Here is a 17,044-nt window from a genome sequence, read left to right as displayed (position 1 = left end):
ATCCAGTTTGCAGTGCATTGTGCAAAGGACACTGCCATCCCTGTCTGAGATGAGGCGGATTAGACATGTTGTTTTATACCTACAAAATTCCAGGAAAAGATTTTTGGTAATGAAACACAACTGGAGAGTAAAAGGGATTCTGATTAGTTACCCTACTGTATATTACAGGGAATCGGCAGTACGTGGTGCTAACAGCCCGAGTCCATCCAGGGGAGAGCAACGCCAGCTGGGTCATAAAGGGTACACTGGAATTTCTCTTGAGTAATGATCCCATTGCTCGCAGTCTACGGGACTCCTACATTTTCAAAATCATTCCCATGCTAAATCCTGACGGGGTCATCAATGGCTGGTGAGTAGAAGTAACAAGGGTAGGATTTTTTTTGACTCATTTACTATTTTAAAAAGATGAATGTTCACTTCTGTGATTCAGGCACAGTGTTTGAAACCGTCCCATTAAAATATTTCTTGTGCGCTTCATAATGACAGACTTTGTCTGCATCTCCCTTAAAAAGGCTCTCACGATGACTTTGGGATTGGGGAAATTATAAGAGTGAATGTTTCCTTTTCGGTAACTTTGGTTCCCAAAGTGAGTTAAGCATGGTTCAATAAGGACAAATTCATTCTGGTACTTGGTATCTCTGGGGAGGCTAGTGACTGAACCCGAGATGGAAAAATCAGTTTAACAAGATTAGTTGAGTCTAATTGCTGAATGGAAATTGGGACCAGCTGGAAACAGTTGACAATGTTTGTAGCCAGCTGACTGTTTGGAGGGCCTTGAGGTACATTAGCAGTGTCCCTACCTCTTAAACCAGGACACCTGGGTTCAAGTCTGGCCTGCTCTAGGAGCATGATATCTTTGAGCAGATTGATTAGTAACTATCTGATCAATTTCACTTAAATATCAGTTCACTGCTTGGAGCTCTTGTGGTGCCGTGGTAGTATCTCTACTCTAGAGCATGGGGCACAATGTTCAAATCCCATCTGCTTCAGATTGTATTATAATATCCCTGGGCAGGTTGACCGTTCCAGTAGTCATTTGTTGTTTTGAATCCAATTAATGGAAACCAAATCCCAGGCCCCCAACTCTCCCACTGTCGCAGCTCTATGTCGATGTGCCAGTGAGGATCTGCATAATGTTGTGAGCTCATTTCTGAAAAGCTAGTGAAAAAGCAGACATGAACTGCAGCTGTGTTTCAAACTTTTATTTGGAAAAGCAGTGATGAAAGGAAGTAAATTGAACATTACAGCATCAGATAAATGGGAAACAAAGAATATTAACATTTCTAATAGCTATTATACACTTAAATTACACCACTTTCCAAAATGTACACGTTTTCTGCCATAATTCAGCCTAACATGGTCAAACTTGTCAAAAGTTAACAGTTTTTGGGACTAACGAAAGTATAGGAGTGACTGTTTGTGTGACCCTGACTTTAATTACACTTACAAGCAATCCCTGGATTGGCAACAGGTTATTTTCTTGAGTCTGTTTGGAAGTGAGAACACAATGCAGGACAATGCCCAATATCCATTTGTAAGTATGAGGAAACGTTCATTGTTGGATCTTTAAAATTAACATTAATACAATAGTGTGTGGGATCACGTTCCTAAGTATGAATGTTTGTAAGTTGGACGTTTGTAAATTGGGGAACCCCTGTACTGAGTTAAGCATGATTTAATGACAAATTAATAGATTGTGTTTCATCTCTGGCTCTTGGTGTCTCTGGAGAGGCAAGTAACTGAACCTCAATTAGTTCTAATGTATACTGGAATTTTACAGCCAATTGTGCAGTGATTTCTGTCATAGGCAGGATATTGATGAATGTTAAGTAGGTTGATGAATATTTCAGCACTGTTAAACTGCAAAATAAAGGAAATGCTAGAACAATACTAAAGAGTGTGAAATGATGAATGCTGCAGCTCTGGGGAATTTGTTACTATGACTAATTATGAGTGCACTCTGGGCATTCCTCTAGTCTAGTTCCCATCATCACTACCTCCAATCCGCAGGGGACAAATCTGAGTCAACTTGTTCCAAACCTGGTTTCGGTCGGCATCCTGGATCTTAATAGATTACTCAAGGTTTGGTAGGCACTTTTGTTCTTTGTTCTTTTCATTAATTCACAATTGCCTCTTCCTCACCACACAAGGTGCTCTTTGACTTCTCTTTCTCACCAGAAGCAAATGGCATGTTACTTGTCCTCCATTCAAATTCCTTATTGCTTGTTCTTTGATGGAATGTTGGTCTTCTGGCAAGGCCAACATTTGTTGCCCACCCTATTTGCCCTTCTACTGAATGGCTCACTAGGCCATTTCCAAGGGCAGTTAAGAGTCAATCACACTGTTGTGGATTTGGACTCTCACTCGGGCCAGATTGGGTGAGGGTGGCACATTTTCTTCCTGAAAGGCACTTTGAAGCTGAATGGGCTTTTGCAACAATTCTTCAAAGTAGTTATGGTCATGATTACTGAGATTGGCTTTATGTTCTTGATTTATTCCTTGAATTTGAATTCCACTGGTTGCCAGTGGGGGATTTGAATCTATGTTGCCAAAACATTAGTCTATGCTGCTAGTTTATTAGTCCAGCAACATTACCAGAGCATTACCATCTCCCCAGTTGCCAAAGTTAATTCCCCCCAAGTTGCAAGCAAAAGATCTTGAAGGCAAAATAAGCTCCTAAACTGTTCTGTGTCCCTGAATCAGCAACAGTTTCTTTGTTATGCTGCCACTTTTGCAGATTGGTAACCCTAGCTGCAGCAACATGTCAATGAAATTATCCCTAGTTAGAGACATCTGATCACAGAGTGGGGACTTGGTGCCTGATTTCAGGTGCAGGTTGAATCTCTCGCCATAAGTACTTATATTTCAGGAGTTTGGTCCATTGTCTACAGCATTACGTACATCAGCTTGATATCTGTGGATGCCTCATTCTAAGCTGTTCTGAGGGCAGGTTTTTTGTTTGGTCAGTTATGATTTCCTATTTCCTCCCACACTCAAAAGCAAGGCGAGGACACAGTTCCCAGGTCTCCTTCAGCCGATCCAGAATCGAACCTATCCTGAACAACTCACTAGGTGTTTAGCCAACTGAGTTCATTGTTCCCCTAAACTTGATAGGAATTCTATTCATTGTGCTCCCATCACTCATGAAAGTCCATTGAGTCGTATGATTACATAAAAAACTGAAAGTACTGCAAATGCTGTAAATCTGAAACAAAACTGGAAAATCCCAGCTGGCCCACAGCATCCCTGGAGAGAAATCAAAATTAACTCAGAACTGGCTTCTGAAGAAGGGTCATGGGACCTGGAATGTTAACTCTGATTTTCCTCTCTCTACAAGTTCTGCTGGACCAGCTGGGATTTCCCAACAGTTTGTGTAATATTAGATACTTCTGTACAGTTACAGTCTGGAGCATAGCTCCATTGATGTCTTTCCATCCCCTCATGCTTGTCAATAGTCAGGAGCAGAACCGTTGTATAACCAGAATCTATCCCAAATCATGAAATGACTCATTAATCAATGTTTAGCTTGGTTCATGTGGTTGTTGATGTGGAGTCATTTCAAGGTGAATTACAGAAATTGAAATTAGACTTCCAATGTGATCATGAGGCTGAAGGGCCCCTTTCATTGTATCACAATTAATTTAGAAATTATTTCAGGCTTATTATAAATTGTTAATGCCAATCCATCTATTGCATCGAAGGCAGCAATCTGTGACTATCTTTTTGCCTTTAATTTTGAGATTGAAAAAAATCAGGTTTCGGGCAAAGAAAATGGTGATCGCTTTTCACAGACCATTAAGAAATTATTCATTCTGTAAGTAAAATTCAGATTAATTTAATTTCTTTATCTTACAGTTATAAATATTAAAGTGCCCTCAGCAAACACTGCTCCAGGTCTCAGTGATCCTGCATCGCTGTTTTTACAAAGGCAAATGCTCAACCCCACAATTCATTCTGTGACTTGCCTATCAGTTCTGCACTCAGAATAAGTCCTTCGCTGTCATGTGTTGGCATATGTAACTCCTTTGAATGAAAGGAGATTTTTCATCCCAATATAATCTTTAACTTTTGAAAAGTTTGGATACCTTTTTTCCTTTGGTTGCCTCATCACATTTAATGGTTCAATTGCTCTGTGTTTGATTCTGTGAATCTGTTGATTGTTCTCTGCTCACTAAGTTTGTTTGGTTAAGGCTGTGTGCAGCTGCAGAGAAAAGTAAGCAAATCTGTAAGCCAGCTGCTGCAAGCATCTTAGAGCACAGAATAACATCTGCTACACATATTGAAGCAAGTATCATTGCTGCAAAGCTCTGAGATTTGAAATATATAACATACCCAAATCCCTTGGTCACTCTCTGAAGGTGGCTCTGTGGGATTCTCTTGTTGCTCATGTTACAGCAGTCACTGCTTTTTTCAGGATTCTTATCCTTCCAAATTCCCCAATGGCTTCAACTAGCTCTGTATCTTTCCCCATTCCTAAAACTCAGATCTCAGTGTTACACCAATTCTGTTTACAATCGAGCCTTCAACTGCCTGGGCTTTAGGTTCTGGACTTCTTTCCCAAACAGCCTACCTTTCTCTGTCTCTTTCCTACTTTTCAGCATATTTTTACCTGGCTCAGTGCACATTTTGATTCATAATGCTGTAGAGTGTTTTACTGTGTTAAAAGTGCTATATTAATGTAAATTACTGTTGTATATGAGGTGCTTTCAGATGATCTTGCAGCAAAGTTATAAGACGGTTAGAAGTATGATATTCTCAGTCCCGTCTATGTCCACCTCATCCTCCCTGGATGTTCTCTCCTGAGGCATCCATGCCTCTGTCCCTGGAATCATAAATACAATTTTAGCTTTCTGCTCACACATTCACTGATGGACTGTCATGGGCTTCACTTCACTTACTCTTACTGCAGTTTGAAGATGGTGCAGGCAAGTCATGAACCTTTAACAACATGAGGTTTCCTTGATTCCCCTGGAAACTGACCCTTCACGCTGCTCACACAAGAAAGATTTCTCCACCGTGGGGAATGAATGCATGCTATCTATCTATCAATCAATCACTGCATGAAAGATAGAGCAGATAGCAGTATAAATAGAACAAGTACCTGTGTTCACAGGTTCCTGATTTCTGTGAAAAGACTAATGTTTAATTATCAATTAGTGAATGAAGCAACACACTGTTGAACAGCTGTTGTTAGTTCTATCACACATGCCGCAGAGTCCTTGCCTTGCAACCATGGTCCCCTTCAATGAGATCAACGTTAGCACGTAGTTCCTAATCTTTATGATGCACAATAACTAGCTTCTACACTCTGTTCCTGCTGAATCATGTCCTCCTTAAATGCAGTGTGGTACCATATAGTGTGTATGGACTCGATTAGCAGTTACAGTGCTAAAGGAGATCATTGGGCCCCTTGAGTACAACACAGTAAGAGGAGTAGGTTCACTTGTCTATTTCTGCTGGTGTTATCCCTTTCTTCAGGAAGACCTCTCCATTATCCTCCAGTGCTTACTCTGCATAAAGTTGAAACTCGGGTACCCCGCCCCCACCTCTGAGTACAACCTGTTAATCCGCAGACATGGAAAATGCACAGCAATAAATTGAATAAAGTAGTCACACACTTTCACCAGACAAAACTTAACTTAACGTGAGCCTGTTATTTCTCCAAATGTAGACTGATGTTCACTGACTGATTGGAATGCTGTCTGAAAGATCAGACAACATACTGTCAGCTGTCATTGGGATAGCCTGCAACTCGCTCGCACTTAGGAGAAACTTTTTTTTTGTAGGGAATCTAATCTAAAAACAAAATGTTTTGAGGCACTGTCCAGGGGAGTCATTGGAACACTATTACATGGGCACATTGTCTCCATTCCCATTCTTTCTGTGCAGGACACAAAATATTGGGCCACGTTAAACACTGTAAGGAATCAAAGTAAGACTCCCATTAAGGTAGATCATTTTACCACCATTAGACCTTTCAAACAGCTTTGAGCCAGTGAAGACCCTTCTGAAGGGTAGTCACTGTTGTCATATATAACACAGCAGTTAATCACATCTAGCAAGCTTCCACAAACAGCAATGTGGTAATGACCAGATACATCTGTTTTTGTGATGTTAATTGAGACATAAATATTGGTCGAAAACTCCCCTGATAATCATAAAACTAATGTCATGGGATCTTTTACAAGCCCTTGATCGAGTTCATCAATACTGCACTAGATAGTTATCATCAGAGTCATAGAGTTATGCAGTAAAGAAACAAACCCTTCAGTCCAACTTATCCATACTGACCAAATATCTTAGATTAGTCCCATTTTCCAACATTTCACCCATATCCTTCATATTCACATACCCATCCAGGTACTTTTTAAATGCAATAATTGTATCTGCCTCCTCCACTTCCTCTGTCAACACATTCCATACATGCACCACCCTCTGTATGAAAATGTTGCCCCTTAGGTCCCTTTTAAACCTTTCCCCTCTCACCCTAAACCTATGCCCTCTAGTTTTGGACTCCTCTACCCTGTGAAAGCAACTTGGCTATTCCACCTATCAATGTCCCTCATGATTTTATAAACATCTCTCAGGTCACCCTTGAGCCTCCAACTCTGCAGGGAAAATAGCCGCAGCCTATTTAGCCTCTCCCTCTAGCTCATACCCTCGAACCCCAGCAATATTGGGTGGCATAGTGGCTTTGTGGTTCACACTGCTGCCTTACCGCACCAGGGGCCTGGCTTGGGTGACTGTCTCTGTGGAGATTACACCTTCTTCCTGTGTCTGCATGGGTTACTGTGGGGTGCTCTGGTTTCTTCCCACAATTTGAAAGTGTGTAGTTAGGTGGATTGGCCATTGTGTTGAGGGATGCGCAAGCCAGGTGGATTTGCCATGGGAAATACAGGGTTACAGGATAGGGTGGCTTGGGAGGGAATCTCTTCAGAGGGCCAGTGTGAATTCAATGGGACAAATGGCCTGCTTCCACACTGCAGGGATTCTGTGAATCTGTGATTCTATGAATATTATTGTAAATCTTTTCTGCACCTGTTCAAGTTCATCTTTCCTATAACATCGAGACCAGAATTGAAGGCATTATTCCAAAAGTGGCTCAATCGATGTCTTGTATTTTGATTTTTGCGATCATTTGTGAGAGTAGGACTTGAACCCAGAACCTTATGATGCAAAGGCAACAGCATTATCAACATAGCCACAGCTGACTTCACACAATGTTGTCACAGGAGCTCTACTTCATACACAGTCATTTCATCCCTAACCAAGCAATGCATTTTAAACCTTTGTAGCGTTTAGCCAATGTGAGAGATCCTAACAATGACAACAGCATAAGGTTTCACTGAAGTAGAAAGAAAAGGACTGGAAATCTGAAACAGAAGGACAAGTTCGTTTCTCCATAATTAAGATCTCCATAAAAGTGTGGTTCTAAATGAGCTAGCACCTCTGCACGAGACCAATTAATTAATGTCAGTATTTAGCAAGGGTTTTGGTTTTCATGCTGTCAGTTTGAATGTGTAAACTGATATTCAGTAAATGTTGGTGCCATATGCTTTTGATAATTCCATACCCCCAAAACATTCTGATAATTGAATAATTCCTGTTCCATCTGAACTGTGCACTTCATGAAGGATTCCAGTACTTCATGAATCCTGCAATAAATACAGATTTTTATTTTAATCCCTTGCATCCTGTCCTCTGAATAATTTTTGCACCCGATGGGTGGACCCCAACAATTATTCTTCTATTAGAAGAATCCTTCTTTTCCCAGAAATCTTTTGTTTTCTGATTTTGTTGCCTTCAGCCGTGAAAACCTTAAGCTCTGAGATTCCAACCCTAACAGCACGGTGGCACAGTGGTTAGCACTGCTGCCTCACAGCAACAGGGGCCCAGGTTCGATTCCAGCCTCAGGCAACTGTCTGTTTGGAGTTTGCACATTCTCCCCGTGTCTGCGTGGGTTTTCTCCGGGTGCTCTGGTTTCCTCCCACAGTCCAAAGATGTGCAGGTCAGGTGAATTAGCCATTCTAAATTGCCCATAGTGATGGGTGCATTAGTCAGAGGGAAATGGGTCTGGGTGGGTTACTCTTCGGAGGGTCGGTGTGGATTGATTGGGCTGAAGGGCCTGTTTCCACACTGTAAGGAGTCTAACCTAACCTGTCCACTCTCTCTTCCACTGTTCTCCTTTTAAGATCTTTCTTCAGGTTGAACTCCTTGACCAAGAAATTGGTCACCTGCTCTAATAACTAAGTGCCTTATTTGATTTAAATACCCCATGAAGCACTTCAGGACATTTTATTACATTAAAACTGCTATATAAATGCAAGTAATTGTTCTTGTATTGATTGAGTGTGTATGCTTATGAGAATGCATTTAGCGAAACAACTTTTGTATCTAATAAATGCTCTGTGTGAATCTTGTACATTATGATAAATTCCTGTGTTACACGAATCCCATATCCTGAATCATTCCTGTATCCCATTAATAATTCCAAAACCCCTTGAACCTGGAATCTTTTGAATCCTGTACACACAAATCCAGTGCATCATGAATTCAATATTCTACAAGTTCTCCAGTCCGTGAAGAATTCATGCATTTCATAGATTCAGCAGCCCTTGAAATCGAAGTTCCACAGATCTCGATGTTTCATTCACTCTAGCTTGATGAATCATTGAGAATTCAGTGCTGTGTAATTCCATAATTCAGGAATAGCTCCTTTAACCACCTGATCTAGAATTCTTGAATTCTCTCATGGGATGTGGACATTGCTGGCTCGCCAGTGTTTATTGCCCATCCCTAAACTGCCCTTGAGAAGGTGGTGGTGAAATTCTTTCTTGAACTGCAGCAATCTGCGTGACCTTAGACCATAAGAAATAGGAACAGGAGTAGGCCGTTTGACCCCTCAAGACTGCTCAGCCATTTAATAGGATCATGGCTATTTCTCATGTCCACTTTCCTGCTTTTTCTGCATAGCCCTTGATTCCCATACTGATCAAGAATCTATCTATCTTAGCCTTTAATATACAGAAGGACTCTGCAATTTCAGCTCTCAGTGGCAAGAGTTTCCAAAGAAATTTCTTCTCATCTCAGTCCTAAAGAAATCCCTTTACTCCGAGGCTGTGCCCTCAGGTCCTAGTCTCTCCTACTAATGGCGACATCTTCTCCATGTCCATTCTATCCAGGCCGCTCAGTATTCTGTAAGTTTCAATCAAATCCTCCCTCATCCTTCTAAACTCCAATGAGTACAGATCTAGAGTTCTAAACCTCACCTCCTATTATCCTTGGGATTTCTGGGAACATTCTTGTAAACCTCTTCTGGATGTCCCCTCTTAGGCCAGCACATTTTTCACAAGATATCGGTCTCAAAACTGTTGACAATATTCCAAATGCAGTCCAAACAGAGCCTAAAAAAAGTGGTATATCCCTGCTTTTGTATTATAGCTTTGTCAAAATGAATACTAACTTCCTAACTGCCAACTGAACCTTGTAGATGTTTTTGTTGCTGCCGTGGTGCATCGGTGTTGGAGGGACTGAACACTGAAGGTATTGGAAGGGGTGCAAGTCAAATGGGCTGCTTTGTTCCGAGATGGTTTTGAGCTTTGGAGCTGCCTAATCCAACTCAGTGGGGTATTTCATCACAATAACTGTCCACATCCATGAATAATTTCTCTACTACTCCCGCAAAGGACTACACATTTATTATAAACCATTATCAGCACACTTATCACGTACATATCCAAACTATTGCTGTCAGCCTTGTTCTTCACACCAAGGTGCTGGTTTTGTTTATAAAAAGCTATCTTTCGGACATGGTTGTCAGTCAGGTGCTTGTGTGAAGTATCTTCACAGAGACAGGAATAGAAAAGGAGGGAGGCAGGCAACTGTGTTAAACTCTGGGATGTCAGACTGTTCTCACCCTCTTATCTGAGAGAGCCTTTTGGAACTGTATTCAGAATACATTACCCGAAGGACCCAAATGATGGTGAACTATGCCTGGGCAGGGCGAAGCCAGAGGTAACTCTGGTGGAGGTCTGTTGTGGTCCTGACGTGCAAATTGGTCATCTGACCTTGGTCCTGGGGCGCAAGACTAGTCCAACCATCTAGTAGCTGGTTCCCTCCAAAGTTTCCCTTATGATAGCTGGCGCTCATTCGCCATATAATTTTACCCGTTAAACCGAATTATTAGAGGTCCCAAGGTTGAAACTTTTAGTCAATGCTGTATCTATCTGGAAATCATTGAAGTGACAATAGAAGAGCTTTACGCTTTAACTGAGTCCTGATCTACTTGACCAGAGCACTCTGCTGATGGTACTTATTCTGGTTACTCACTCCATCTCTCTCAACCCCTACTTGTCCATTGAATGAGCAACAATTTCCTCCAGTTAAATATTGGGAAAACTGCAATCACTGACAGTAATTGTATCCCTCTTGAAAAATGGTAGGTTTTGTTCGGGTAGTATGTCCGAATGTTTGAAACCCAACCCTCCTGTGAGCCCCCTCACATTTCTCATTTTAATAGAGATGGGACAACAGGCAACTGTCATGCTTCCCAGGAAGTGGATCACCTGTTAGAATATTGTCATCACTATTAGTGGTCCCTTGGAATTGAGGATGATCTGTCAGGTGAGATGAGTCTTTGAATAAATTTTGAGATGAGCCTTCACATGAATCTTCAGATGACTGAGGAGCCCAGGTTTCAATCCACAAGGTTCTCTGCACGGTTGTTGGGTCAAGAAGTGGGATTTACAGCCCAGGCTACCTTTACCGCTACTGTTTCACCTTGCCAATGGGTTTCTGAGCCTCAAAGTAGCTTGTATTTTGATGGATCAAGACGTTCTACACTGAGCTGTTGGCAGTTTTCTTCTTGCAGGCAGTGGTGTCAGTGCCTCTGTGCTTTATATGACCTAAAGTTTTGAATAGTTTAATGAGGCAATGTGTCTCAAATCTGATCGAACTTTCAGGTGTCAAGCAGACTGGATTTCCCAGGCCTTGAGATTCCCAACACCAAAGGGAGATGGGAATTGCTGCATCCAGCAGTTAAATGCTTTGATAGCCCTATCTGAGGGCCAAGAGGAGTGGCCATGTTTAATGTGTTCATCCCCCTCCTTCCTTCAACTCCAAAGCAAATCTCTTCCCCATTCCACACTACCTGCAGATGAACTCACCAACCCTTTCCACTAATCACACACTTGTTGTGATTGGACCCTTCTCTGTGATTGTTGAGTCCATCTCCGTGTCCATCTCTATGTTCTTTACCATCTCAAATTCTGTCTCTTTATCTCTATCTGTCCATTTGGTCTAAATTTCTACCTCTGCCTTTATCCGTATCTCCACCCCTATCTTCGTTCCCAATCCCCCTTTCTGATTCTGATGTTCGTCCTCCAACATTGCAAATGGCTCTGCGCTCACATCACATCCTCCTGCTCACTTAGAAATCCACACCCATAAATATTGGTGCCAATGTCTTGGTCCCTGCCATTTCATTAACTCCATTCCTCTTCCTGGTCTGTGATATTTGCGCTCACCGGGCTGAATGACCTACCTCTATTACCATAGTCCTAAAGGCCTCTATTCCTGATGAAGGGCTTTTGCCCAAAACGTTGATTTTCCTGCTCCTCGGATGCTGCCTGACCTGCTGTGCTTTTCTAGCACCACTCGAATCTAGACTCTGGTTTCCAGTATCTGCAGTCCTTGGTTTTTACCCTGTATATAAATGCAAACTGTTGCTGAAGTCATGTGAGTTTCATTCCCTGATATTAAGCTGATGAGCACCAAACAAAATCTCCAAAACTCTAAGAATGTTTTCAACCACTTAAACCTGCGGATGTAACTTATTTATTGAGAGTACGTTTTTCTTTGATCAAATGGATGAAGTACAACTTCTAGCCACTTGATGGCAGCAACAAGCAATTATTGTTTTGCCAAACATGACTTCCTTGAGAATGATTTGTTCTTTCTGTAGTAAGTTGCCAGCTAGAAGAGGGGTCAACACTAATTGTTAGAGATTGCTAACCATGACACTGGGTTCTGTAGGTCCTTTGGACAAGAACCTTTCTTCTTGACTGTAGTAATACAGCATAAATCTAAAGAGCACCAACTCAGCTTAGAAATGGTACCCAATAATTTCAACTTATCTTGAGTTTCTTAAAGCAAAGCTGTCACAGAGAGTAAAGCAAACACCTCTGTAATCATAGAATACCTACAGCAGGCTATTCATCCCACTGAGTCCACACCAACTCCCTGAAGAACATCCAAATCCCCCTTTTAGTCAGAAGAATAAAACCAGCATATTAATTTTATGCCAAGCATTGTGTGGAGGGATTTAGATGTTCTTGTGCACAAACCATGGGAAAATGCAGTTCCAGCAAACAATCTGGGAAGCAAAGATCAAAAGGAGGACAGACAGGAAACTGGAGCTGATCAGCTTTGATCTTATCGAATCGTGGAGTAGGCTGAAAGGGCTGGATGGTCTTCCCCTACTCCTAGATCCTGTGCTTCTAATATGTTAACCTTTACTGCAGCAAGATCAGAGTAAACGAGTTTGGAAGTCTTGCAGGAATGGTGTAGAAATTTGGTGAAATTGTGGGCACTTCAAAGGCTAATTTGACACAGTTAACCACAAATCAGGGTACTTCTGGTGCGATAACAAAACCCAATGGGGTAATTAAGTGGAACAAAATTGCATAATTGGCTGGCCCATTTTTTTAATTGGTTAAGTTGACTTTTGGCCTGTTAATTAAGTGACACTATTGTGTTTTGTCCTAGTCATGTTGCTGGAGTGTTTGGTTTTCTCTCTGTGGCAGCTTTGTTTTGAGAAACAGCCGATGATTCAAGATAAATTGAAATTATTTCGTACTGTTTTCATCTGTGTCGAGGTAAATCTGCTTGACCTCCATCACTATATACCTGCTTTATCTCCGTCAAGGCATACCTGCTGATTCCAGGTTTGACAGGATTGTCCGTTGAAGTCAGAATTTATTTATTCATGGGATATGGACATCCTTGACTGGACCAGCATTTATTTACTGCCCAGTCTTAGTTGTTTGAAGGGCAGTTAAACATCAACCACATTGCTGTGGGACTGAAGTCACATTTGTTCAGACCAGGTAAGGATGGCAGATTTCCTTCCCTGAAGAACATTGGTGAATCAGGTGGGTGTTTCTGACCATTAACAATGGTTTTGTTGTCATCATCGGATTCATAATTCTAGATCTTTACTGAATTCAAATTCCACCATCTAATATGGCAGGATTTGAAACCTGATCGCCAGAGCAGTACTTCGGTCTCTGGATGAATAATTTAACAACAATACCACTAGGCCATTGCTGACCCTAAATAGGATGGATTTACATTCTCTACAGGTGGAAGAGTTAGAGGGCTCTTATTGAACTGTATATGACCCCGAGAGGATTTAACAGGCTGGAGGCTGACTGGCTGTTTCCTACTGACTGGAGAACCAAGAGCATATCGGGTACTCTGTCAGGAAGAGTGGCTGATCATTTAAGGCTGAGACAAAGAGAAATGACTTCCGTGTCTGAAGAATGTGAGGCAATTTCTACCCCATTGGCATTTATTGGGAGGTAAGGGCAGAAGGTGAGAAATCTCCAAGCTCAGAGAGAAAGAGTGATGCCCTTTAACATGTTCTGCTTCTTGTTTGATCTTTTATCTCTTTTCCTGTTTTGGGAGACAGGGATTTTTGTCCAAGCTACGGTAAGTAAACTTGCCTGAGAACAACTTACTTTCACTTTATTCACAAGAGTATTTTTCACATAAAGATCAGGAATGGCACAGATATTCAGCGTGAGGCGAACTTGTTATAGCAATATAACAAGGTCCTGTTCTCCACCTTGCGTCAATTCCACAAGTTTCTGAGATTTCTGCACTCCACCACAACTGGCCTTGTAAGTATTTCCAATTTTAAATAGTTCACCAGTGCATCAACTACCAAGGCCATAAACTCTGACTTGGCTCTTGTGGTGCAGTGGTAATGTCCCTCCTTCTGGGTCAGATAACTATATTCAAGCCTTACCTGCTCCAAATATTAGTAATAACATCTCTGAACATGTTGACTAGAAAATACCTAAATTCTGAATTGCCTGCATGTCAATCTCTGCATGTCCCTCCCTCTCCTCCTTTAAGCTGCACAGTCAACAATTACCTTCTGCCTTCATGTGGCTCAGTGTTGATTTGGATGTGATAATGGTCCTTTGATGATTTGTATGATGGTTTGCTGCCTTAAGGCATGACAAATTGTTCCTGTTGAACCTTGTTAATGTCTTTGCACCTTGTCAGAGTGCTTCCTGACTTTATTTTAAAAAGATTCATTTTGTAGTCTAAACTTGGGAGTGACTTAATTTAACTGCAGATACAGTGAAACAGATACAGTTGGATCTGCCAATAATTCCTTTCTGTCTCGTTGGAATAGTGTGATAGTTTGAACCACCACATTCTAGATTATTTCATCAGTCATCTCTTAGATCATTCTCATGGGTCAATATAACCTTCCATATGATCATGCGTGTGCATATCTTGAAGTTTCACTAACTTGCAAATCTATATTTGGTGATTGCTAATAGATATTTGATTGTCTCTTGCTATAAGCCTTCGCTTTCACCTTAATCTAGTCAGACTACATTTGGAGAATTGTGAGCAGTGTTGGGGCCCATATCTCAGGAAGGATGTATTGGCCCTGGAGTGTGTTCAGAGAAGATTCATGAGAATGATCCAGGAATGAAAAGCTTAACATATGAGGAACATTTGAGGACTCTGAGTTTATGCTCGAAGTTTAGAAGGGTGGGGGTGTGGGATCTAATTGTAACTTACAGAATACTGAAAGGCCTGGTCAGAGTGGACATTGGGAAGATGTTTCCATTGGTAGGAGAGACTAGGACCTGAGGGCACAGCCCTAAAGTAAAGGGAAGACCTTTTAAAGTGGAGATAAGGAGAAACTTCTTCAGCCAGAGTGTGGTGAATCTAGGGAATTCATTGCCACAGAAGGCTGTGGAGACCGGGTCGTTATTATATTTAAGACCGAGATGGATAGGTTCTTGGAAGGGGATCATGGGTTACGGGGAGAAAGTTTCTCAACCCCATTCTTGTACTATCAGTCATGACTGAATGGCGGAGCAGACTCGATGGGCTGAATGGCCAAATTTCTGCTCCTATGTCTTTTGGTTTTATGGCCTTAAGAGCAGTTAAGAGTATAATGAAGTCTCATGAAGACTGACATTGGTCTTTGATAAGATTTTAGGGTCCATTATTAAGGATGAGTATTTAAAAGTGCAGGGTAAGATAGGGCTGAGTCAACATGGCTTCATCAAGGGGAGGTCATGACTGACAAATCTGTTAAATTTTCTTTGAGGTAACGAGCAAGTTAGATAAAGGACAGTCAGTAGACATGATGGATTTGGATTTCCAGAAAGCCTTTGACATGGTGCTGCACAAGAGGCAAAAAAAAAGTAAGGGAAGGGCAAGGTACTGCCATGGATAGAGGATTAACTGACTGGCAGAAGACAGAGAGTGGGGATAAAGAGGTCTTTTTATCAGGATGACAGCCAGTGACTAGTGGAGGTCCACAGGGGTCAGTTAGTGGGACCACAGATATTCATGTTATACACTAATGATCTGGACAAAAGAACTGAGGGCATTGCTAAGTTTGTAGATTTAATAAAGATAGGTGGAGGGGCAGGTAGTGTTGAGGAAGTGAGGAGGCTATAAAAGGATTTGGACAGTCTAGGAGAGTGGTTAAAGAAGTGGCAGATGGAATACAATGTGGGAAAATGTGAGGTCATGCACTTTGGGAGGAAGAACTGAAGTGTAGACTATTTTCTGAATGTGGGAAAATCATCTGAAATCTGAAGCACAAAGGAATTTGGGAGTTTTAGGATTTTCTTAAGGTTACCATCAGGTTTGATAGTCAGTTAGGAAGGCAAATGCAATGTTAGCATTTCAAGAGGGCTAAAGTACAAGAGCAGAGATGTACTGCCGAGGCTGTATAAGACACTGGTCAGACTGCATTTGGAATATTGTGAGTAGTTTTGGGCCCCTTATGTGAGGAAGCAAGTGCTGGTGTTGGAGGGGGATCCAGAGGAAGTTTACAAGAATGATCCCAGGGATGAAGGGCTTGTCATATGAGAAGCATTTGAGGTCCCTGAGTCTGTACCTGATGGAGTTTAGAAGGATGAGGGGGGGTATCTGATTGAAATTTAAGGAATACTAAGAGGCCTGGATAGAGTGGAACATCTTCTTCACATCCACTGGTAAGATATACTAGGACCTGAGGGCATTGCCTCAGAGTGAAGGGGTGACCCGCATGAACTAAGATGAGGAGTTTCTTCAACGGGAGGCTAGTTAATCTGTGGAACTCATTGTCACAGAGGGCTGTGGAGGCTAAGTCATTGAGTGTCTATAAAACAGAGATAGGTAGGTTCTTGATTGGTAAGGAATCAAGGGTTACAGGAAAAAGGCAGAAGAGTGTGCTTGAGAAACATATCAGCCATGAGGTAACTGTGGAGCAGACTCGATGTACCAAATGGCCAATTCTGCTTCTGTGACTTATGGTCTTATAAGATAAGGTTAATTCTAAATCGGTTATAATGTTCCTCTTCTTGCGATTGTAATTGCCTAATTGTTGCTTTTGTGTCACAGCCAGCAGTCAAACATCTTTTCAACTTGATTACTTCAGAAAGAATCTTGTTGTATTTTCTATTTTATTCATTCTTGTGGGCAATGCTGACAAGGCCAATGTTTGTTCTCCATCTTTAATTGTCCTTGATAGCATTAGCCGCCATCTTGAACTGCTGAGCGTATGTAGTGGAGATATAACCAAAGGTGTGAGACTTGGAGGGGAAACTGCAGTTGGCGATGTTCCTGTGCATCTGCTGCTCTAAAGCTTTAGATAAGTTTGGAAAGTGTTGGTATGGATCTCAGTGAATTGCTGCAGTCCATTTTGTGGATGGCGTACACTGCTGTAGCTGTGTACCCATGACCGAGGGAATGACTGTTGAAAGTGGTGGACTGGGCGTGTATCGAGCTCACCTTGTTG

The 17,044-nt window shown here is 41.7% G+C and overlaps 1 protein-coding gene across 4 annotated transcripts in view; it reads left to right on the top strand.

Annotated features, from left to right (window-relative positions):
- agbl1 (AGBL carboxypeptidase 1) overlaps nt 1-17,044 on the top strand; it is a 246,003-nt gene that overhangs the window by 135,352 nt on the left and 93,607 nt on the right. For all 4 annotated transcript variants that reach the window (XR_015753858.1, XM_087981474.1, XM_043677060.2 and 1 more), the window contains one exon: nt 169-349. Coding sequence is in view for 3 of the 4 variants with exons in the window: in XM_087981474.1 (XP_087837600.1) it covers nt 169-349 (181 nt within the window). In the remaining variant the exon portion in view is untranslated. The remainder of the gene's footprint in view (nt 1-168; nt 350-17,044) is intronic.

Source organism: Chiloscyllium plagiosum, unplaced genomic scaffold, assembly GCF_037043375.1.
Source record: "Chiloscyllium plagiosum isolate Xiang-an unplaced genomic scaffold, Cpla_swu_hap1 HiC_scaffold_39, whole genome shotgun sequence".
NCBI classification, from domain to species: domain Eukaryota; kingdom Metazoa; phylum Chordata; class Chondrichthyes; order Orectolobiformes; family Hemiscylliidae; genus Chiloscyllium; species Chiloscyllium plagiosum.
The sequence above is the reverse complement of the archived record's forward strand: the minus strand, read 5'-3'. Positions and strand labels throughout refer to the sequence as shown.